The 24,611-nt window shown below is 48.0% G+C and overlaps 1 protein-coding gene and 2 non-coding genes across 3 annotated transcripts; all 3 read left to right on the forward strand.

Annotated features, from left to right (window-relative positions):
• The first annotated feature begins 602 nt into the window (after positions 1-602).
• On the forward strand, positions 603-686 carry TRNAL-CAG (transfer RNA leucine (anticodon CAG)). Its single transcript has one exon. It is a non-coding gene; the product is annotated as a tRNA-Leu (tRNA).
• Positions 687-9,121: 8,435 nt separating this feature from the next.
• On the forward strand, positions 9,122-9,205 carry TRNAL-CAG (transfer RNA leucine (anticodon CAG)). Its single transcript has one exon. It is a non-coding gene; the product is annotated as a tRNA-Leu (tRNA).
• A 10,639-nt stretch (positions 9,206-19,844) lies between these two features.
• Positions 19,845-21,915, forward strand: LOC144124694 (uncharacterized). Its single transcript, XM_077657527.1, has 5 exons — positions 19,845-20,147; positions 20,224-20,509; positions 20,898-21,071; positions 21,151-21,225; positions 21,531-21,915. The coding sequence occupies exons 1-5, from the start codon at positions 20,018-20,020 to the stop codon at positions 21,586-21,588; spliced, it is 723 nt and encodes a 240-aa protein (XP_077513653.1). The 5' UTR covers positions 19,845-20,017; the 3' UTR covers positions 21,589-21,915.
• Positions 21,916-24,611: the final 2,696 nt, after the last annotated feature.

Here is a 24,611-nt window from a genome sequence, read left to right on the forward strand (position 1 = left end):
TTAGTCCCGTCTGGTGTTAAGACTTTCTTTTTTAAATCACACACTGGAACACTGACTGTCAAACCGTGGATGGCTGAAAAAGGTTTTTTTGTTCCCTGGGGTACTCACTGTATAATATGCAGAAAGGAGGAGACAATTGAGCATGTGTTCCTTGAATGCTGGGATGCTGTGTTCCTTTGGGATGTGCTTCAGCGCACAATCAAAAAATAATTTCCGCTTGATGGGTACGGAATTCGCTACTTGCCAATTGAAAGTGATGACGGTACCCCGTTTGATTTGATCATGCTAATAGCCCTACACAGTATTTGGAAATGCAGAATGGCAGTAAGGCACGCCGATCTCGATGCAAGACCGGCACGTCAATATTTCAAAGAAAGCATAAGCAACTTTGTTCAGGAAAAAAAGATGCTGGAATGTAGTCCAGAGTGGCTATCACGTGTTGAGTTATTATTGGCGATGAAGGAATTTTAGCATGAGCGTGACCGCACAAGCTGGGCGGCCGTAGTTTTAACAAAGATGTTGATTGTGTTTTAGTGCTTATGTATGAATATGTGTTTTCTTTTCATGTGGGTCAAAATACCGGCAATAAAGAAAAAAAAAACGTCAGGATGGCCGAGCGGTCCAAGGCGATGCGTTCAGGTCGCAGTCCGGTCTTCCGGGCGTGGGTTCGAATCCCACTTCTGACATCGCTTTTTTGTTTTGGAAAGAATTAATTTTAGAGGGAAACAGAGCTCCGGGACTATACACTAATCTTATCAGCGAAGTTAGAGACAAGCTTGAGGCTATCGACATGACAAGGTTTCAGGGAGCTGCAATCCGGGCACGAACGGATCGCTTGCTGGCAGATGATATATATGCCCAGTAGGCGGAATTTGACGACAGAAAAAAGATAGGCTAGAAAAAAGATATCGTACAAATTGAAAACAAAGGTACTCCGACGGACGATCCGAAGGTGATAAGTAAGGATTTTAGTCAGTATTACCGTGATTTGTTCGCTTCCAAATCAGCGGATGTGCAGGCCTTTCAGGCTGAATTTTTGAATCTATATTACCCCAACTAACCAGTGAAGACACTGACATCCTGTCTGCCGACTTATCAACAGCGGAATTGGAATACGCTATTGATCAGCTTCGCTTGGGGGAATTGCCAGGTCCTGATGGGATAACAGCGGAATTTTATAAGGCCTTCAAACGCGAAACTGCTCTCATTTTACAACATGCTTATGAAGAGTCATTTAGAATGGTTTTTTTACCACCGTCGTTTTCTCGTGCGCATACAGTACTTATACGGAAAACTGACTATCCTGCTAAGCTTACGCAAGTTACTGGTTACCGGCGATAACTTAGTAATGTTGATTATAATTTTTTTATGAAAGTATTAGCCAAACGTTTACAGTCAGTTATAGACATATCGGTTAGCCCGCACCAGACGTGTGGAATTCAAGGGCGGACCATCTTCACGAATGTTCATGTCACTCGAAGTATACTGAAATGCTGTGAAGCTAACTTTAGGCGAGTGGCAATGTTGCAGATTGATTTAGCGAAGGCATTTGACCGTGTATGTCATGACATTCTTTTTAAAATCCTCGAACATGTCTGTTTTGGGGAAGTAATTTTAAACGGGGTTAAAATGGCTTATAGTAACTGTGCAGCGAATCCGGTCGTTAACCGAGAGCTCACAGGCAGAATTGCCTTGAGAGCATCCGTGCGGCAAGGCTGCCCATTGTCGCCTCGCCGCTACTTTTCGCTCTATACCTAGAGCCACTTTGCCGTAACGTAACAATGAACAGCTCTGTTCGTGGTTTTGAACTAGAAGCATGTGAAATTAAAGTCTTGGCTTATGCCGATGATGTGGCAATTTTTGTGGCGATCACAGCAGCATAGAACATGCGTTGTCGGTTGTTCGCAGGTTTTGTGATGTAACCGATAGCGTTGTTAATCTGGACAAATGTGCGGGCCTTTGCATGGGAACTGGACATCAGCGCCTTTGTTTCACGCAAGTGTAAAATGGTCACATGTCCCTTCCATGTACCTAGGTGTTCCTCTTCACAAGTATGGAGATAACGAATACTTTTGGAAGGAAAAAATTCAAGAACTGTCCACGCGTACACAAAAATGGTCGGAAAAGGAGCTGTCTATACTCGAGCGCGCAAACATATGTAGTGCATACCTGGTTTCAAAACTGTGCTATTTGTTGCAGGTCCTTTCGTGCTATCGACTTAGCAATCAAAAGTTTCATCGTCTCTTCGCCGCTTTTGTCTGGCAGTCCTCATGGGAAAGGACTAAATGAGATAATTTATTTCTGCGTTTGAGAAACGGGGGTCTTTCCTTGCCACACTTGTACTTGAGGCATATGGTGTCAAGATTTATATTTCTTCGAGATCAACGCGACCCTTTCCTGTGGCTTCTATTCGAGAGAGGCTTTCTTCGGCTTTGACAAACTATGTTATTTCCTCTCTAGACGGGATGAGATACAGTGCAAGTAGATTTCTGAATGAAGTGGTCTTTGCATTCCGGTTTCTAAATGCACGATTCAGTTTGGAATACCTTTCAAATGTCACGCGTAAGAAATTGCTAAAAGATTTGCTTGACTTTGTCTTCCCTGAGCCAATATATCGATCTCTGTATAGTGGAGGACAAGGGGGAAATGTTTGAAAAAGAGTAAGGACAATGGTGGTGCCAGCAGGTGTGAAGACGTTTTTCTTCAAGTTGCACACTGGTAAGTTGCCGGTTAAAACATGGATGGAGGAGAAGGGATTGTTTTACCATGGGGTGCTGACTGCTTGCTATGTCACAAACCAGAGTCAATAGAACACGTCTTTATTAATTGCTGGGATGCGCTGCTCTTTTGGGACATGCTCCAGCGTACAATAAAAAAAGACTTACCCTTGACGCCGCATTGAATATGATTCCTGGACGTTGAGCCGGATCTTTATAAACACGATGTAATTTTCCTTCTTGGCCTGCACAGCATTTGGCGAAGCAGGACGGCTGTGCAACACTGCGATGAAGATGCGAAGTCTTTCCGAGATTACTTCAAAGGAAACATATTTAAGCGGCGTGAAGTGTACAAGGAGCTATGCTTTGGAGATGAAGTTATCGAGCTGATGGGAGAGTTGTGTTCTTTGAAACAGTTTTGATTTTCTCACGTGAGTGAAACGCATGTCCGCGCTTGATGCTTGAGAACGTAGCGCAGAACATGTTTGTGATCTGTTGTAAACTGTCGAAACTGGAAATAAATACAAAAAAGTCAGGATGGCCGAGCGGTCCAAGACGCTGCGTTCTGATCGCAGTCCGATCTTTTGGGCGTGGGGTCGAATCTGACTTCTGACATCACTTTTTAACTTTCTTTTTATGCACACAAGACCAAAAATGAAGGTTTTACTCTGCGCCGATTTCTAAGCACCCGTGTTCTGTCAGGATGGCCGAGATTCTACTTCCGGCCACTGCCGAGTGCGGACGTGGAATGTCCCATGGATAGATAAGGCTGAGCCCTTTAAATCGGGTGGTGGCTCAAGCCACCTAGCCCTGCATTATGAGATTTTACTCTTGCCTTGATGTTAGCCACCAATCAGATAACTTTCGCTTGGTTACTTCTACCCGCTTAAAATCTACTTTCCCTTCACTGTCCTTAAACCCCAATGTCTTGGATAAGTCAGCCCCGCTGCTTTCCACTGTACAGAAAAGTATCAACTGTTAAGCCGTTTCCTCCTCCTCTCCTCACGCAACGCACAGCGTATCTACCAATGAGCGGCGATAGCGGCCTTTGCTAGCCGTGGAAACAGGATTGAAGGTACGGAAGAACAGGACTACGAAATTATTTTGCCCATGTTGCCTACCGGTCGAGTTGTGTTAAACACCATTTTTTGCACGGCGAAGTGCGAGTTAGGCCCTACAGGGTCGATGATTTCCGCAGCGCAGTCGCCAACGCTGATGCGCTCCCCGACGTTGTGGCGTTGGGGGCGTGTCAGGTCAACCATGTTTAGGCGGTAACACTCAACATTATCGAAACAACCATGAAGCTGACAGCGATCTAGGAACTGGAAGTTAACGGACGGCGCTGCATTATCATCGATCCTGCCGACCAACAGGTGAAACTACGGGTGCACTGGATGCTGCACGGCGTATCTGACGACGACATTCGGACGGCACTTGCGGCATTTGGGAACGTAACGGAGGTGACCCGGGAGCGTTGGCGTGTTTCAGGCGTCAAGGAGAAGGGGTATACAACCAGGACCGTTCTCCTGAAACTCAAACCCGGTATGAAGGTTGACGACCTGCCACACCAGTTACGTGTCGCCGGGGAGCTGGCCCCTTTTGCGGAGCCTGAGCGGCCTATGCAGTATCTGCGGTGCCGTGGCACGGCTCACGTTCGACATGAATGCAATGCACCCCGGTGCTCTAAATGCAGGCGTTACGGACACGGCGATAGTGAGCGTGTTCGCACATACGCGGTGGCTACCGGTGCGGTATCGAGAGACGATACGGCAGAGCTTCTGATGGATGTCGTCGAGGGGTAGGAGGCGGCAAAATGAGCCGAGGAAGTTGGCAAGGTTGCTGGGACGACCGACATTTCAGGGCCTCCCAGCGGAGACACTACTGAAAATGGCAGCGAAGGGAAGCAAGTTGAAGAAGATGAATTACTTTCGAGTCAGGCGAACATGTCGACAAACGGGGAGAGCGTCCTGGCAACGAAGGACGCCGATGCAATGACCAGTGAGAAACAGCAGGACCAGAGCTGCGGCCGTTCAGCGAGCGGCACCGCCTCCGCCAAGCGGCCTCATGCCGTGACCGGCAACCAAGGGGACAAGGTGGCCGCTTTCAGTGGTGAGGAGCCGCTAGCAAAAACTTCTCCGTCCCGACGGCCTTCTCTCAGACCGACGCCAAACTTTTTGGTGGACAAGCGTGCCGGCGATAATGCACTCCGCGGCACGGTCAGGGGCCTGCACCGGATGGCTCCGGTGGCAACGACGGCGCCCAGCCATGTGCTAGACGGGAGGGGTAAGCACCATGCCCTTGGCCTCTTCACACTTTGCGAAAATGGCTTCTGTAACCCCGTTGAATGTAGCCACACTCAATGTTAGGGCTTGCCAAGAAAGGAAAAGCAAAGCCCAGTGTACCGGCTTTTAACGGAGCACGATATAGACCTGGCCGTGCAGGAGACAAAAGTAGACGGGGAGGAAGAGACCGGGAGCATGATGCGACGTTTCACGTCTAGATTCTACGCTGTAGGAAGCCATGCGATAGGTACATCTATTGGTAGTGACCTTTTTGTAAAGAAATTGCCGGGTCTTGTCGTGCACGCACATTTCTCGAGCCTTTCAGGCCGGTGAGTCGCTGTCGATTTTACATTGAATAACACTGAGTGGCGTGTTGTCTGTGTGTATGCACCAAATGTTACGGACGAAAGGGCTGCGTTTTTTCAGTGTTGAACAGCGTCTTAGTTTCGAGAAACAGCTCATTATTATGGGCGACTTCACCTGCGTCCTGAGTGGCTGCGATAAGACCAGTGCAAGTGTGTTCAGGGACGCAAGTACGAACATACTGTCGCCAATCATCGATAAATAGAACCTCGAGGATGTGGCAGAGTGTTAGCAAGGCGCGTGCGGTGGGAAGTACACACACTTTCAGAGGACAAGCCTTGTTTGGCTTGACCGCATTAATGTATCGCTCGACGTGATTCCAAAATGCAACAGTTACCATGCAGTGCCGGTGTACTTTTCTGACCAGTGTTTAGCAGAATGTGGGATAGAAGTGAAAAAACGGGGCAGTGCTTTTAGTTGGGATCTGTGGAAAATAAATAAGCTAATTAAAGACGATGACATTGACCACGCAGTAATTGAAGATATTAGTAAAATAGAGCCTAGTATAGTGAACTGAAAACATGGCAACAGTAGGAACTTTGCGCAAGAACAGGTTAAAACTAAAGCAGTCGAACGGTCTAGTGCCATTGCGTACGAAGAGAATCTAAGAGAACGCAATCTAATGTGTATGCTTGCAAAACTGCTCGAAAAGGAATGTGAAGCGCCTGGTAAATGAATCGATGACATCAGGAAAATAAAACAAAAATTAAACTAACAGAAGAGGACCGATATCGTTAAGCGTTGGTCAAGCGCGTTGGGAATTGAAAAGGCCCATGCTCGGCGAAATCACATTGACAACACAGAATGGAGTGTCATCTTATCAGACGAAAACGAACATATACCAGCGTACGTTTTTCGATTCCTATCAGGCGATCTTCTAATTACATGATGCAGACACGAACGCGTTTAAGTACAGGTTCCTTGGGCAACTGCCGCGACTTGGCGATGAGCAGAAAGTCGCGTTAGAGCTCGCAATAACCGTATCAAAGGTAGAAATGGCAATAGACAATTTAAATTCTGGGAAATCACCAGGACCAGACGGGTTAAGCGCGGCGTTTTACAAAGCATTTAAGAGCAGAATCACGCCAGTGTTGACAACGGTCTTTAATGACGCTTACGACGTAGATGAATTGCCTCCGTCTTATGGTAAATCACACACTGTCCTAATCCCAAAAACTGATGAAGCTGACAAGTTACGACACGTAACACGGTACAGGCCAATTGCACTCACAATTGTGGATTATAAAATTTACATTAAGGTGTTGCCGCAAAGGTTGCAGTGTGTAATCCTGAAAATTGTTGGCCCCCTTCAATCGTGTGGGATAAAGGGCCGGTCTATTCTGTCTAACATACACAAGGAAAATATGCGCTCGAGTGCGTTTAAGTACAGGTTCCTTGGGCAACTGCCGCGACTTGGCGATGAGCAGAAAGTCGCGTTAGAGCTCGCAATAACCGTATCAAAGGTAGAAATGGCAATAGACAATTTTAATTCTGGGAAATCACCAGGGCCAGACGGGTTAAGCGCGGCGTTTTACAAAGCATTAAGAGCAGAATCACGCCAGTGTTGACAACGGTCTTTAATGACGCTTACGACGTAGATGAATTGCCTCCGTCTTATGGTAAATCACACACTGTCCTAATCCCAAAAACTGATGAAGCTGACAAGTTACGACACGTAACACGGTACAGGCCAATTGCACTCACAATTGTGGATTATAAAATTTACATTAAGGTGTTGCCGCAAAGGTTGCAGTGTGTAATCCTGAAAATTGTTGGCCCCCTTCAATCGTGTGGGATAAAGGGCCGGTCTATTCTGTCTAACATACACAAGGAAAATATGCGCTCGAGTGCTGTGACCTCACAAATATAGTCGTGTAGCCATCTTGCAGCTTGACCTCGAAAAGGCGTTCGACTGTGTCGCGCATAAAATTTTGCTGTGCATACTTGATGACGTGAAGGTTGGTTCTGTTATCCGGGAGGGAGTCGCCTTGGCGTATCCGAACTGCACGGCGAGATTGATTGTTAACCAGAGCCTGGGGGCCCCCATTTTCGTGCAGCGTTCGGCACGTCAAGGATGTCTCCTCAGCCCTCTCCTGTTTGCCATTTACATCGAGGCGCTGTGTTTAAACATCATTGAAAACGAGAGAATTCATGGCTTACGGCTGCAAGCTGCGGAGGTCAAGCTGCTGGCATAAGCGGATGATTTGGCGGTTTTTTTTGTTAATCGAGAAGGTGTAACTGAGGTCGTTGAATGCGTCGCTGAATTTTGCAAAACCTCAGGCAGTAAAGTGAACTGGTCTAAGTCAGTGGGGCTCTGGCACGGAGCATGGCAAACGACGCCTGACCAATCTGCAAACGTACCCTGGGTGAAGACCCCAACGAAGTACCAGGGAGCACCGCTAGAAAGCTATCGCAATAGCGAGACATATTGGAGAGCGCAGACCCAGAATGCGCGTGATAAGGCGGAAAGATGGAAAGGAACAGGCTTATCAATTTTCGCCGGAGCCACCGTGTGCAACCTTCTCTTTATCAGCATTGTGTGGTATGTGTTGCAAGTGTTACATTGTGGAAGAATTAGCATACAGAAGCTACATCGAATTTTCGCTGTTTTTGTGTGGGCAGCGCATGGGAAAGGTGCAGCCGGGCGAATTTATTTAGAAGAGTTAAGGATGGTGGAGCGGGTCTTCGCACCTTTTTTTCATCAGATTGTTAATAGATTTATGTTTCTGCGTTATGTCAGTGATCCGTTTTGTCCACCGAGTGCCAAGTAAGGCTCGGGCGCGCGCTGCCTGACTGCTGTGGCAACCGAAACACTATCGGGAGGAATTTCTAGGTACTTCAGAGAGGTAGTAGCAAGTGTGCGGTTTCTCTCAACGAGGCTTTCCAACGAATATTTACCTACAGTGAACAAGAAAAAGTTTTATAAGGATTTATGTGAAGTTGTTCTGCCAGAACCTATGTACAGGGCCTTGTACAGTGGAGGCCCTGGAAAAAATGTGTTAAAGAGGGTAGAGAGAATGCACGTTGAGCCAGGGGTTAAACTTGCTTTTTCAAAGGACACACTGGAATGTTATCAGTCAAAATGTTTTTACAGGATAAGGGCTTATTTATTCCGTGGGGTCCAAACTGCCTTATCTGCAAGCAACCAGAAACGATAGATCACGTTTTTCTGCATTGTTGGGAAGGGGTTTACCTTCAGGACGTACTCCAAAGGACGATAAAGAAACAATTTCCACTTCACCTCGACGGAATACGATATCTGTCCATTGATAACCAGGACGGAGTACGATTTGATTTAACTATGTCAAGGGGCCTCCACGGTATTTGGCGCTCGCGAATGGCAGGATATTACTGTGATCCCGACGCACGGCCGGAACGAATTTATTTTCGTTCATCGGTGTGCTGAGAGGGTCAAAGCTGCTGGCGATGCTTCCGAGTGGTTGTCAAGGGAGGAGCCTAACGGAATTTTAATGTGACGAAGCCAGCCCTTGGCAGGCTGACTGTATCAATACCATGCGTCCTTTTTGCCCTGTAATTTTTTTCTGGTAATTCTTGTGCAAAGCCAAAGCCAGGCAATAAAGAAAAAAAAAACGTCAGGATTACCGAGCGGTCCAAGACGCTGCTTTCAAGTCGCAGTCCGTTCTTCAGGGCGTGGGTTCAAATCCCACTTCTGACAAAAACTTTTTTTGTTTTTTTTTATGCACACAACTCAACAAAGGGAGGTTTTACTCTGCACCGATTTCAGTGCACCCGTGTTCTGTCAGGATGGCCGAGCGGTCCAAGGCACTGCGTTCAGGTCGCAGTCCGGTCTTCCGGGCGTGGGTTCGAATCCCACTTCTCATAGCACTTTTTTGTTTGTTTTTATGCACAAAAGGCCACAAAAGAAGGTTTTACTCTGCACTGATTTATATGCATCCATGTTCTGTCACAATGGCCGAGCGGTCATTCTACTTCCGGCCACCGAGCGTGACGAACGTGTGTAGAATGGGCTCCGCTGGAGCGGCGAAAGCGGCCCTTACCAGCCGCGGTAACAGGATCGAGGGAAACGAATTCAGATACATATTATCAGGTGATCTTGCACAGCTGCCTATGGGACGTGTGGTTTTAAACACTCTTTTTCTTCGCAGTGATGCTCGTGTTAGGCCCCTTCGGGTCAACGATTTTCGAGATGCGCTGGCCCAGACGGGTACGCTCCCTGACGTGGTGGATTTGGGGGGCGTACCAAATAAACCACGTTTGGGCTGTGATGTTCAAGAACGCTGAAGAGCCAAGAGGCTGCTCGCCCTCAAGGAACTGACAGTGAGAGGACGGCGATGCGTTATCATCGACCCAGAAGACCAACAGGTGAAGCTACGGCTCCACTGGATGCTGGAAGGCGTGGCCGACGACGACATTCGGACGACTTTTGCTGCGTTCGGGAAGGTAACCGAAGTTACCCTGGAGCGGTGGTACGTCCAAGGCGTCCACGACAAGGGATCCACAACACGAACTATGCTCCTAAAACTGAAACCTGGTTTGAAGGTCGACGACCTGCCTCACCAGATACGTGTCGCCGGTGAGTTGGCCCTTGTTGTGGCGCCCGGGCGACCTATGGAGTGCTTGCGCTGTCATGGCACGGGCCACGTTCGGCGAGAATGCGAAGTGCCCCGTGTTCGAAATGCAGGCGTTACGGCCACGCCGACAGCGACTGCGTCCGTACATACATACGCAGTGGCAACAGGGCTGGCAATTGGTGTCGACACGACAGGGCACATTATGGACGTTGCCGAAACAGAAGCCGGCGCGGTGGCTGAGTGGTTATGGCGCTCGGCTGCTGGCCCGAAAGACGCGGGTTCGATGCGGCCGCGGCGGTCGAATTTCAATGGAGGCGAAATTCTAGGCCCATGTACTGTGCGATGTCAGTGCATGTTAAAGAACCCCAGGTGTCGAAATTCCCGAAGTCCTTCACTACGCCGTCTCTCATAGCCTGAGTCGTTTTGGGATGTTAAACCTGCCCCCCCCCCCCCCCCCCCCCCCCCCCCCCCCCCCCCCCCCCCCCCCCGAATCAGAAGAGGCGGCAAAGGGAACTGACGTGACGGCGAAACCGGTGGTGACGACGGAGACTTCTGGGCGCCCGAGCGGCGACAGAAACACGTCCAGCGACGCAGGGACGGCAGCGCAGATGGTAGTTCCTGCTCGAAGAAATGAGGGGCCGTCCAGCGACAGGACCAGCAGCCATCCGGCTAAAACGTCGACCAGCCACCGACCAGCGAGGAACGCATGAAAAAGAGCGGCGCCCCTGTGATGAACGTCACCAAGCGCCCTCATGCCCAGACCGACAACGAAGAGGACAATCCCGCAGCTGCCGGCGATGAGGAGCCGCCAGCAAAAACAGCCAATCCAGGCGATCCACACTCAGGCCAACGCCAAACCTTTCGGCAGGCAAGCGGTTCGCCGTGAAGGCGCCGCCGCTGCAAAACCAGGCATCCGAGCCTGACGGCTCCGGTGGTGGCAACGGCGTCTAGCTTCGTGCTAGACTCGAGGGGTAAGCACGATGCTCTAGGCATTTTCACACGTTTTAAATATGGCTTCTGCACACTCTTTGAATTTTGCAACGCTTAATGTCCGACCTAGGTTTTGCCGCTAAGAGGAAGCAGAGCCAAGTGAACCGAATTTTAACAGATCATAGGCATTGATCTGCTTGCTATTCAAGAGGCGAAAGTTGAAGGGGAACAAGACAGCGAGAGCATCGTGCAACGTTTCACGTCTAGATTTTATGCGGTCGTGAGCCATGCCATCGGCACATCTGCCGGATGCATTGTGTTTATAAAAATCTGTCTATGCCTCGAGGTGCAGGCGTACACATCGTGCCCTTCGGGTCGTTGTGCAGTAGTGGATTTTGCTTACGCCTGCTCCGAATGGCGCCTAATTTGCGTTTACGCACCTAACGTGGGTGAGGATAGGGTAGCTTTTTTGAGAGAATTCAGCAGTTCTTAAGCACAGAAAAAACACCTGGTTTTGTTGGGGGATTTTAATTGTATCTTGAGCGCACCTGACAAAACCAGCACGCGGTCCCACCGCGATGAAAGCACCGAACTGCTGCGTCGCTTGATCGATAAGTTTGCATTGGAGGACGTGACTGAATGCGTGGTATACAAGCGCGGCATGATGTTCACGCACTTCCAACGTAGTAGCCATGCCCGCCTTGATAGAATATATGTATCGGTTGATCTATCGCCAAAATGTCACAGCTACGATGTTGTTCCTGCACGTTTCTCGGACCACTGCTTGGTGAAATGTAGTATAGGCGCGATAAAACAAAAAACTCTTTCCAGTGGGACCTCTGGAACTTCAACAATAAACTTCTGAATGACGAAATTTTCACTGGGTTTGTAGCGCAAGAAATTAATAAAATAACGGTGGATGGCAATCGCGTAGTTGGAGAAGAATGGGAAATTTGCAAACAGCAGATAAAAGTGTATGCAATAAAAGGGGTCAACTGCAAGCCCGAAAAGCCCGCCAAAATTGATGTCTTTGGCCCCAATACTCCTGTTGTCTACAAGATGTCTCAAAGAGAGCACAGATAAAACCTGTCTTAATAATAATAATTGGTTTTTGGGGAAAGGAAATGGCGCAGTATCTGTCTCATATAACGTTGGACACCTGAACCGCGCTGTAAGGGAAGGGATAAAGGAGGGAGTGAAAGAAGAAAGGAAGAAGAGGTGCCGTAGTGGAGGGCTCCGGAATAATTTCGACCACCTGGGGATCTTTAACGTGCACTGACATCGCTCAGCACACGGGCGCCTTAGCGTTTTTCCTCCATAAAAACGCAGCCGCCGCGGTCGGGTTCGAACCCGGGAACTCCGGATCAGTAGTCGAGCGCCCTAACCACTGAGCCACCGCGGCGGGTAAAACCTGTCTTGCAAAGCTCTCTTTTAACCTTACCGTTGGGGCAGATTTAATTCGGCTCATAAACGACCTATTCAAAACGTTTATGTTGGTCGAAAATCTGTTTTATCCGTTTTATTCCTGAAATAGACGTTTTGAAGACCTTGTGTGCTACCTGGGAGCTGGAGTGAACAAAATAATACAGAAACAGTTCCCGAAGGCACCATTTTTCCACTGCGCAAGTCACAAACTAAATCTCGTCATCAACGATTTGGACAACGTCTCTGAAATTCGAAACACAGTTGGGATAATCAAAAAAACCATAAACTTCTTCCGCGAGAGCGTGCTCCGGAGAAAATTGGTGCCCAACATTCCGCTGCTGTGTGAGACAAGATGGTCTGTAAAATACAAGTCTATTAGGATCTTCTCTCAGCATTAGGTGGCCATAGTCGAAGCACTCGAGGAGCTCGCGTCAACGGAATCATGTTCGAACGCTGCAACTAGACTGAACTCATCTTTCATAGTCTGCTTGCACACTGTAGCGAAGTACAGCGCTCGGCTCGAAACAGTTACGAACGTTCTGCAAGGTGTATCCACGGACTTCCATTCTGTGCATGACCAAATCACTGAGCTGCAATGTATTTTTCGCGGCCACCGGACAAAAGCTGTAGAGGAGTTCTCTGACATCATGAATGCAGCAAGGGAGGCAGCCAATCACTTAAATGTGGTGATATCTGTACCAAGACAAGTCTCTCGTCAGGCCCATCGAGACAACTACGGGATTCAGTCGCCGGAGGAATACTGCCGTGTGGCAATATATGTGCCGTACTTGGACTACCTCACTGCTTCTTTAGCTCGCCGGTTTTCTGAAAGCAATGAGAGGAGCTTCAAAGTTCTCTAGCTTAGGGTGCCTCAATGCCAGCGCCGCTGCTCCACGGGTGGAGACAACTTAAGCGACGCTGCCATATTGAATCACAACTGGCCTCTCCCGTGTACCGCGAAATGCTCGACTGGTAGCCCAGTGTAGCTCTCGCTGCAAAAGGCCGTTCAAGTTAAAGCACTTTGAAGCGCGCCGAGAGCATGAACGGCGCCGTTATAAACGATAGCGTCGCTGATCCCGTGTGATTCAATATGGCGGCGCCGCTAAAGTTGTCTCCACCCGGGAACTGGCATTGAGGCACCCTACTACAGCTGCATCCATCAAAAATGAAGCACTCGAGCCGTGATGAGTTCACTGCTCTCGCCGAAGAACTCCAAAGCTTATACGGCATCGACAACTTCAAGGAAGAGGCCATCTCTTGGTATGAGATGTGGCGCAACAAAAATGGGGACCCATCAGAAATAACTTACTGCGAGCTTCTACATCAGGCCAAAACATTTTTCCCCGGTGTTGCAAAAGCCATTGAGGTGGCTCTGGCTTTGCCAGTTACTACCTGTACGGTCGAACGCCAGTGAGTGAGTGTACGGTCGAAGTACAGTGAGTGAAAACCTGGCTATGCTCAAGGATGACAAACGACAGGCTGGAGGGCCTTTGTATGATGAGTGTGCACCGAAAGTGTGTAATGAAACTCAGAAATGACTTCATCGATCACCCGTGTCATCACGCAATTCGCCCAGAAAAACCCAAGGCGTCTGGAGCCTGTTCAAGGAAGACTGACTGAGTGACTGTAGTTGGGTGATTGTGAATATATTGTGCTGTGTGCTGGTCATCAATTCGGGTGAGTAGAGAATCCGCATGCAGCAAGACTGAGCACTCTTCTCCACGAAGTGATAGTATCTTTTTGCATTTTTATTAATTGTTTGTTCGTTAATAAACTCCAATGTATTTCTCCAAGCCACGCATTAATTTGCTGTTTGTAATTTTTCTTTCATGTGTGTCTTACCTATTTTATTATAAATAAGTAAATAAATTTACGCCGCAAATACTGCCTTTTTGCTGCGAACAAAACGCTGCCCCCCCCCCCCCTCCAACAATTAGAAGCCCCCCCCCCCCCCCCATGCAAAGAATTCTGTGGACGCACTTGGGCTACCCCTCTTTTGTGCTCTTGCGAGCATGACTGCACGTGCACACAATGAAAGAGAGTGTTCCAGCGGTGCGAGCAGCACGTGTACCAGTCGAGACATTGCTGACGGAATACGCTCCGTCGGCAACGTGCCCGGTCAAAACTTCCGAAGTGACCGCCAGAAAAGAGGCGGCGCTGCTGCAGGGGGAACCAACTAAGACGGAGGAGACGAGCCGCTGGAGCGTGGCTGGCGTGGTCATGTACTCCTCGACTTTCTGTTGCATTCATAGACTTCTGTCTGAGCTTTGCTGCTCCGGAGAGCAAGAGCTTTTCGATGTTAGTTTAGCGACAAGACTTTATCGCCGCAGCTTCTTGCCAAAGTCGATACCGGCCCTACTGTAACTGCATTGCGGGAAGCATGCCAGTGTTGATGCTGCGCTAGGGGTTGCGATGTAAAACTCCTGTTTAGTATTTTTTTCGCTCCGGTTTTCCTGAGAACGGCGGAAGCATTTGCACGCCGCTAAAGAAACTCTCAACAAAACAAACTTTGTGAATGCTTGTGGTTAACATCCCAGTGTGGCAAATTAAGTGATTTATTGGGCGTGTTGATGAGACATTCCAAAAGCTTGAAGTGCACAAACCGACGAGGGCGAAGAAAGAGAACGTGACACACACATACTGGGCACATTGGATGTGGAAGTGTAGTAATCAATCTTTAATATATATATATATATATATATATATATATATATATATATATATATATATATATATATATATATATATATATATATATATATATATATATATATATAAAGGTAACAGAGTGCTTATAAAATAGGGAAAAATGTATCACGGCCTCTAGAGATACAGCGGGGGCTTAAGCAAGGATGTCCTCTATCTCCTTTGTTGTTCATATTGTAGCTGTAATGCTTAGAGACCAAACTAGAGATGAGCGGACTAGGCTTCAACCTTTTTTTCAAGCGAGCAGAATGGATTAAACAGTCATTACAGGGACTAATGTACGTGGATGATATAGCGCTAATAGCTGAAAACAAGGAAGATTTGCAGAAGTTGATAGACATTTGTGGTACAGAGGGACATAGATTAGGTTTCAAGTTTAGCAAAGAAAAATCTGCAGTCATGATATTTAATGATGAGGGCGGCGAGCATAGAGTACAGGCGCTCACGCTAGAAGTAGTGGATGAGTACAAGTATCTTGGAGTGTGGATAAATAACGGTGCTGAGTATCTGACAGATAATGAAAAATATGTAATGAATAAAGCTAGTAGGAATGTAGCTGTCATAAAAAATAGGGCACTGTGGAATTACTATAGGTATGAAGTGGTAAGAGGCATCTGGAAAGACGTGATGGTTCCTAGTCTGTCAGTAATGCAGTCCTGTGCATGAGAACAGATGTTCAATCAAGGTTAGAAATCAAACAACGCGGCGTAGGGAGGCTAGCTTTGCGAGCACATGTCAATACACCAAATCAGGGCGTATAAGGTGATATGGGATGGGCGTCGTTCGAGCGCAGAGAAGCTAGCAGTAAGATAGCATTTGAGGAGCGATTGAGAAAAATGGGGGAAATGCAGTGGGCTAGGAAAGTTTTCAGATACCTGTATATGAGGAATGTTGATACGAAATGGAGAAAGTGAACGAGAAAATTGACAAGCAAATATCTGGACAGCAGTAGGGGGCAAATCAGCGATTATCGATTAAAAAAAAGGTTGAAGAAACAGAGAGAGCTCTGTGGAAAACAGGAATGCTGAAGAAATCGGCACTGGGAACATGCAGGATCTATGAGCAGGAAACTGCCAAAGAAAATATCTACGATAATTGTAGGGGAAGCTCTGTTGTTTGAGGCCAGTACGGGAGTTTTGCGGACTCAGACATACAGAGTCAGGTACCACGAGATAGACACGTTGTGCGTTGCATGCGGAGAGGAGCAGGAAATGGCTGAACACTTGATACTTTTCTTCAAAGGGCTTCATCCTACAGTGGGAAGCAGCATTGTGGTTTAAGGACAGTGAAGGGAAAGTAGATTTTAAGCGGGTAGAAGTAACCAAGCGAACATTATCTGATTGGTGGCTAAAATCATGAGAAGAGTAAAATTTCACAAGTCATGGCTAGGTGGCTTGAGCCACCGTCCGATTTAAAGGGTTCAGCCTTTCAGCCTGAAGAGAGAGCGCGGCGTTCCAGACGTGCACTGTGGGGGCCGCAAAGATGGCGGGGCCGCCGCCTGCCAGCGTCGAGACAGACATGCTCACTGAGAAAAACGTCGAGCCGAAACAGCCTGTCAGAATCAGATGCGCCTTTCTGCAGAAATGTCTGCCATCTATCTGTCTTAAAGAGGGCAGTAATTGAACCCGTCTTCAACCCCGTGCACCAAAATCCTGAAAAGCCCGCCAAAATGGTGTGCTTTGTAGCCAAAACTTATGTGGTCTATAAAGCGTCTTAAACAGGGCTAACATAGAACCAGTTGTCTGCCCGTGTCCATAGAGAGGCCAAAAGGCCCGCCGAAATAAGATGCCTTTCCCGCCAAAACTTCAATCGCCTTTAAGACGACTCCGAGAGGGCAGAGCCAGGACCCGTCTTCTAAAAACCTCTTTTAAGCGTGTCCTTAGGACAGATCAAATCCTGACGGTTAAAGATCTCTTTAAAGCATTTATTTTAGTCAAAAATCTCTTTTATCTCTAAAACAAACGTTTTGAGGATCTTGTGCGTGCTACCTGGGTCGGCAGCAACATAAAACCAGGGAAACTTTGGAAGGCCATAGCATTCTCAAAAGTGGATGCGTGCTCAAGCCATGTGTGCAAACGGTCACAGCCGACACCGTGATCCTCACAACACAAGCAAGGATACTAATAATCAGATACAAATTCCTTTTTTTTGCCATTGTGATTTATGCCCCTATGAACCACTCACAAAGTCTGAACAAGCAACCCGTGGACGTGTGGGTCCTCGCGAAAAGCAATGGCGATATTCGCTCAGCACACTGCATTTTGAAAGCCGGCAACGGTGAAACCTACTCGCATTTTCCTGCCCTGCTGTTTTATGCATGCAGACAGAGTATGATATGCGCGCACGTCACACAGTCGTTCATTTACAGCCCTAAAACCCAGGGCTTAAAGTCAGGAGGGTCTCAGACAACTTAACATTGTAGAGGGGTCTAAGACCCCCCTCGCCTTCACTGCCTTTGGGTGGGTATTGGCGCGTCGGAATATGCACAGGCAGACCCACCCTCCAAAATCGTGCACGCACTTACCACGGTCCACTGAACACTGTTCAGATAGCTTCACCGCCTTAGAATGGAGCTAATTCTTTCTTTCTCCATGCACTTTATATAAAACCATGTTATGAACTAAGCAGAAAAACCACCCTTAATTCTCCCCTGTGTATAAAACTATGTGTAAAACAGCTGCCAGCTACTTTCTCTCTCTATTACCCTCTCCACCTGTGCTTGAATCACTAGAGATCCACCTCGAACAGAGCCATACTTTAAGCCATGCTAACACATCGTACTTTGCAACGATGATTGCGTAACTGATTTGGGGATTTGAAGGCATAACACGGGTGCAGCGATGGGGCCCAGTCGAGGCTGCAATCGTCGAAAAGTTTGGACTGTTTGCTTGGGAAATGTATGCGCATAAGGATAGTCAGTGCCGGCAGCATTCTCAACTTTTGTACATTCAAGGTGCAAGTGGTGAAAAAACTAGGTAGAGGGGTGCCAGATACTTGTGTTGCGAAGCGTATATAGAACGCAGGGGCTGCAAAAAAGAGATCGACTATCAAACTCGCCGCCCCCGTTAACATGGAAGCTTCGCACTGCTGCTGGAGTCCCTCCAAATGCCCATGCAAGTCTATGGCGTTGGAAACTCGCTCATTCAGACGCAGCAGGGCTCACACCGGTTAATTCGGACGGGTCAAGATATGACATGCTCAGAAGGCGATCTTTCAGATATTTGTCCACAGGCCTGAACTGAATATTACATTTTCTCTTGCGTCCCTCTGAAGTGGGCACAAAGCCAAAGGGCCGAGAGTCCGGCTGCGTGGTTTCATTTCCGGAGCTTCGCTGCCAGGCCGCGGCGACCATCTCCTGCGCATATCACAGAGCCAGCCGAGCCGCACATCGTTTGGCACTACGATTGCTTTGCCACTCCGGCGGCAATGTGCACATTTCCTTCGATTCCGTCCGTGTGGTATTGCTGTTCTTCCAGCGTGCCCAAACTCCACGCTTGTCACGTGATGTTCGCCATTTGCGCGGTGAAGCCCCATCACATCAGGCGCCACACGCGAAGAAGCTCCAGTGCTGCAGTTTCGGGCACTGAAAGAAGCCGCGGGGACCATTACCGAGCAGTCCTACGACGCTTCTGCCACTGCTGAATAGTGCGCACAAATTGAAAAGTACGACGGTACTGAAAGAAATCGCTGCTGTCACGCAGTTTTCATCTTAAAGGACACCAAGGACAACACTATCAATTTTTTTTGTTAGTAAAAAATCCGATAGTTCCGCATTTTGTGGCTTTGTTGCCACAAAAGTTCGAAGTTAAAAAACTTTTTCCCGCCGCCACGATTCAAACTCAATCAAGACTCTGATGATGAAATAGGACAAATGACATAAAGCGGTGCAAACGGAAACAAGGACTCAATGATTGCTGATGGCGAGCGCTGCGCTCCCGCCTGGCAGCAGCCTGAATGAGTACTGCCAGCCTGATGCTGAAGGTTTCTATCAACCGTCGTGGTTTCGTTTACGTTTGCATTAATGTTGCGATGGATCACGTTCCCGATTCCGACAAAGTTCTCTCAAAGAACTGCAGCTTGCATTCAGCGACTTCAACCCCGCACAGCGTGCGATGCTTTTGAGGGCTGAAGCGGCGGGCCTGGCAAGAAAATCCTAGTGCCAATGAGTCGGCAGTGCTGCTGTCCCTGCCGAGCCACCGTCACGACTGCGTAGCGACTGGTATGTGCGGGCCTATTTAAATTCTGTAATAATAGTCCTCTTAGGGCTAGTTATGCTACCCAGCATCTTGGTACGTTGACAAAGCGAACACGCCAAGCGGTGTGTTTGCTAATGTGGAGCGTTGAACATTGGCTATACACAGCTCTATATCCTTGTCGCAGTTGCGTCAAGTTGCACGAACTTCGTCCGAGAAGCACTTGGAGGTCCTCTGCTGCTCCACCTTTGCAAATCGAGGCGCTTAAAAAAACCATGCGGGCACGCAGAACGCATAGCCACGAAGTACCCTCAAAACATACCAAAACTCAGCTGGCCGTTTGTTGCACCACCAATTGCAGGTTTTCTTTGACTTCCAACATTCAGGTTGCCTTTTTTCCGGCTTCATCGTGCGACAGAAGTGCTCTAGTCTTTTCAAAACAAAACTTGTATACTTCAATATCGATCAAACTCAACTTCATGCATTTTTATCAGCCTCAGAGATCTGTGGTTTCCTTTTTCCAATTTCATAATCACGCTTGTACTTGCAAGATTGGCCTGTGGCGGCGATATCTGTATTTTAGTTTTTGCTGTTTTCTGCTTCGTTTAGAGAAAAGAGGAGTTTTCGCGTTTAGGAGCTGGTATTCTATCGATGATACAAGCCAAGTACTAGGTCTCCTCGATTTGGCTACACTTTCTACACTAGTGTAGGCAGTGCTACACTCGCGTACTCGATTTGTTAGTGTAGCCAGCGCCACCTACACTTCGGCACTCGATTTGGCCAAGCGCTACACGAGTTCTTCTACACTTCTACACTACGAGTTCGGCGAGTGCACTTCGTGTAAAGCCATGGCCGTAGCAGACGTTTCCGCAGCCATGCTCGTCTTGATCGACGGCGTCGAGACACCGGTATACGCCGTGCTTGACGAGCATGGCACGCATATGAAAAACGACGATGGATTCCTTTATGAGACGGAAGGTGAGTACTGATATTGGTTAAGCACGTGGGCTATGTCGCCGTTTGTGACGTGCTGCAAGTTATTTTATTTTCCTAGGCGGCCTTCGCATCAGTGTGCTACGTGTAGAAGAACCCATGCGGAACACACCTCCACCGACGGTACCGGCTGCCGTTGAGGACAGCAGTCGGGGCGCGCCGTCGCCTCTTTGGCAGACCACGCCGCCGCCAGTCTGTCAGCCCACGCCGTCGCCAGGGCCGTCATGTTATTCGCCGCCACCGTCCGGCGGCGGCGAACGCGATGCGTGGAGCGAAAGAAAATCAAGATTTTTGATTACTAAATATAAAGAAGCCAAGGACAACATTGGCAGAAAGGGTGGCTTTAGGTAAGTCGCAGCGTGTGAAATGCCGTAATGACACGTGCTTATGCGTCAGATAGCGCATATGTCTGATTTCTGCAACGCATCATTGGCGCACTTTGTGTCGTTAACCTTTCTGACTTTGTTGCTTAAGTTTAGAGCTCACAATGTTTTCTCAGCCGTAAGCTATGGCTCGGCGTACTGGCAATGGGTATGTTTACTGTCTACTTCCAGAAGCACATCATTCATTGTTATTAAAAGTTACACAAAAGCATACAGGTCCATGGTATAAGCTTGGAACGTGCTGTAACTGATGCTACATCCTATAAGCTTGGAACATGCTGTATCTGATGGTATCCTTATACAAAAACTTAACAGTAGGGTACTAACGCTTGGAAAAATCTTGTTTTCTCAGGACAAAAAAGGCCATGTGGGAGAAGCTTACGGACCAAATAAACAGTGAATTTGGCTGCCACCTGACGCCACTGCAGGTGGAAAATAAATGGAAAACAATGGAGAGGGCATATAAGAAATCAAAAGCAAAAAATGGCTCGTCTGGACATTCGCGAGCAGCCTGCTTGTACGAACGGTATGGACAGCAGACATTTCAGTTGTTTGTTCAAGTAGCTATCCTCAGAAAATGATCTTTGACGTTTTTTTTTTTACAGGGAACTGTCCGAGGTGCTAGAAAGAGAGCACCACATTACTCCTGTGGCATTGCTTGCACCAGGAAGAATAGTTGCGTAAGTTTACAATTAAACACTTCATTTTTTCTCGGATGAAATATTTTAATATTGTGCCATCTTATTATGTTCACATAATGTTAACTGGCATGTTTTAGTTGTGGCTCTAATTTGCTTTCGCATGCTTGCATGCATATGTCTCTGTCGTGGAGGCCTGTACAGAGAAATCACCTTGACTAATTAATGCTTAATATTCTACAATTCACATATATAAGACCTTCTTGGATCTGAAATTAAGTTTCCACTTCTTTTTGTAGTGACCTCTCTGGCTCTTAAATACGCTATGTGTGCTGCTCTGCTTGCAGGAATGGCGAGAAACCAAGCTACCCAACAGCAAATTTCTCTGCCACTCCTTTTGCATAGTTATAGCATGGAACGAACAATTTGTTATGTTGAAATTAATGAAACTTTATTAATGAAAGTAATAGGGAAGAAGAGAACATGTTGCCCAACAATGGGCCTGCTGATGAAGAGGACGAGCCCCCTGCGCCCTCCCGCAGCACCGAAGCAACGCCAGCTAGGCGACGTAGCCGGCAAGATAAAACAGCAATTGGCGGCCTCATAAAGGTGCTGCAAGAAGCGATGGCCGAGAAGAAGCAGCAGCATGAGGAGAAAATGCGTCTCCTGGAGCGCCTGGTGAAAGCCGTTGAGGCAAAAAATAAATGAACATCGAGTTCAAGTTTGCATTGCTCCTATGTGCATTCTTTTTCGGTCAGCACTGGTGCTGGGCTATTAGCTTCCTTCGGCTTTCACAATGTCCAGCATTTGCGTCACTCTCGCTGGGCTCTTCATTATTACCAACATCATCATGAGCAGGCAGGTCTCCAAGGTCTGCAATGAAGTCCCTCTCAGAATTACACATGTTATGAAGTACACACGCTCCCATGACTATACGACAACACTGCATGATTGTCTTTGCGTCGACAAGGTATAATCGTCTGAAACGTTGCTTCAGAAGCCCGAAGGTGTTCTCAATGGCAACTCTCTGTTGGCTGTGAAACTTGTTGAATCTTTTCTTCCATGCTGGAAAGCTTGAGCCATTGTCCTTGTATGGCGTTAAAAGCCAAGGCAGAAGGGGATACGCGGAATCTCCGAGTATATAAGAGTCGCCGCATTTGGCCGCAGCTTCCTCAAAGAATGTGCTTTCCCGCAAAACTCTAGCATCGTGTGCTGAACCGGGGAATCCAATAAATACATCCAGAAACTTGTTTTGGTCGTTGCATACACCTTGAAGTATTATCGAAGGAAACTTCTTCCTATTCATATATGATGCAGTTGATTCCTCAGGCTTCAGAATTTCGACATGACAGCCATCGATACATCCGACGGTATTGCGGGGACCTTTCTCCCTGCTTTTCGACAGGAAGGCCGTTTTACTGCGGGCTATGTCGGCAGCGCTTGGCCAGCATATTACCTCTTCGCTGATTGAGTGCAGAAAATTTAGCACCCTTTGTGTGCACAGCACAACCGATGACTCGGATACGTCGAATCTATCGGCAACTGAATACATACTTGTTTGAGCTCCAAGGTAGCACAATGTAATCAAGCAACTTTTCTCTGCTGTGATCTGAGGACGACCCGAAACACATTTAGGATAATACGGTGATAGTCGAAACCACTTGCACAAGCCCTCAAAGGTTTCACGCGAAAGTCTAAACAGTTTCTTAAATTCAAAGTCGAAATACTTTGTTGTCACCAGTTCGAAGTAGCCGTTCACTCGATGACGCTCGACCCGCGCCACTTTGCACAAGGCAACATTAAGGGTAGTGTTAAATTCGTCATCACTGTCCGAGTCAACGAGCTCCATTGCCGCTGCCACCAGATGCTCCATTTTTCACACCGCACAGGCTTACCACCACAAACAAAACGCTGCGCACATGTCAAATGCGTGGAGGAATGGCCGCAGCAGACGAAGGCTTGCACACTCCTGCACTTTTACACTCGATTTGGCCGCTACACTGAGAGCGCTAGTGTCTAGCTACACTTACACTGTCAGAACTAGCGCTACACTTGCACGGAACTTTTGTGAACCAGTGTAAAAAGTGTAGCCAAATCGAGGAGACCTACTATTTCTCTTCAGTGTTCCTTTAAAAGGAGATAACTGCCCTGGTTCCCACTAAATAAATTTCGCTTTCAGCAAACAGTTTTTGGTGGTTTTGGGGGCCATTCAATAATTCGACATTCGGATAATTCCAACGTTTTTTTCCATTCCCTTGTGTATAGCTGGGACCCCGACCTACCGCACTCCAGACCAGTGACGGCGCCACGGTGAGGCAATCGCCACTTCACAAATTTTTGGGCCGTCCAAAAAATTTGCCGAGCTGTTCCCCCAGAACCCTATGATGAATTTCTGCTAACAGAGTACCGTATTTACGCGCATAATTTGCGCCCTTGCATAACTTGCGCACCCTTATCACCCGGGTTTACAAAAAAAAAATTTTTTACTCGCATATTTTACGCACCGCGCTGCGCTAGACCACCATCATGCATGCGGGCTCTACCCTATGGCTCTACCCAATAGCATTCGGCTATTCCGCGTGTTTGATCGGAAGGCTTTTTGAATCTTTTGTGCACTGGGCGTTCATGGTGGTGTCAGGGGCCGCTTTTACAATCGCGGCGGCACCAGCGGCATCACCACTCGGAACGGCTAGCAGCGCTTCCGGGGAGGATCGGCAGCTGATAGAAGAGCCAACACCGCCGTTTGGCTGATGCATGTGACTCGACTGCCGGCTACGCTTTTCTCGGCGGCTCTGACGGCTTGTGTTTGGTACTATACGGCAAGTTTCAAACTGCTTGTCAGCTCCTTATCACGGCGCGGAGGGGCGAAGCCGGCGAGAATAACCGCGTGCGCACAAGTTTGCCCATAGACGACAATCGTTGTGTCGGAAAACTTGTGCACACGTGGCTATTCTCGCTGGCTTCTCAGCTCTGCGCCGTGATAAGGCGCCGACAGTGACGCTCGCGCGGCACTGTTAATGAATTGTGTGGTGTGATAATTGATTTATTGATTCGCGGTTGCTTTCCCGGATGAAGTTGCAAAAGCAAACGTACGGAATTCGGAACTACCGAACAATTGGCTGGCCCGCAAGCGATGACGGTGTTTTAGTGTCTTATTCAGCTTCGTGCATGCACCTTCATGCCATCCCGCAAGGGGGGGGGTACCGCAGCCTTTCATTTAGTGTGAAGTTTTTTTCGGGAGGGGGGGGGGGGGGGGGGGGCGAGCGGCCAGCGTGGGGTGCGGGTCCGGGTGCTGACGTATACGCAGCAACATACACTATACCTATATTGCACGTTATGACCTATGTGAAGTTTCTTAAGTCGCGCTCGCGAAATCCCCACGTAATTTGCGCACCCCCTTCTTGGAGCCCTAATTTTCGAATAAAAAG

The sequence above is a fragment of the Amblyomma americanum genome, chromosome 3 (assembly GCF_052857255.1).
Source record: "Amblyomma americanum isolate KBUSLIRL-KWMA chromosome 3, ASM5285725v1, whole genome shotgun sequence".
In the NCBI taxonomy this organism is placed as follows: domain Eukaryota; kingdom Metazoa; phylum Arthropoda; class Arachnida; order Ixodida; family Ixodidae; genus Amblyomma; species Amblyomma americanum.

Coding starts and splice junctions, on each gene's coding strand:
- LOC144124694 (XM_077657527.1), top strand. CDS start 20,018: ATGGCCGTAGCAGACGTTTCCGCAGCCATGCTCGTCTTGATCGACGGC. Junction 20,510..20,897: donor GGCAGAAAGGGTGGCTTTAG/GTAAGTCGCAGC, acceptor TTGTTTTCTCAG/GACAAAAAAGGCCATGTGGG. Junction 21,072..21,150: donor GCAGCCTGCTTGTACGAACG/GTATGGACAGCA, acceptor TTTTTTTTACAG/GGAACTGTCCGAGGTGCTAG.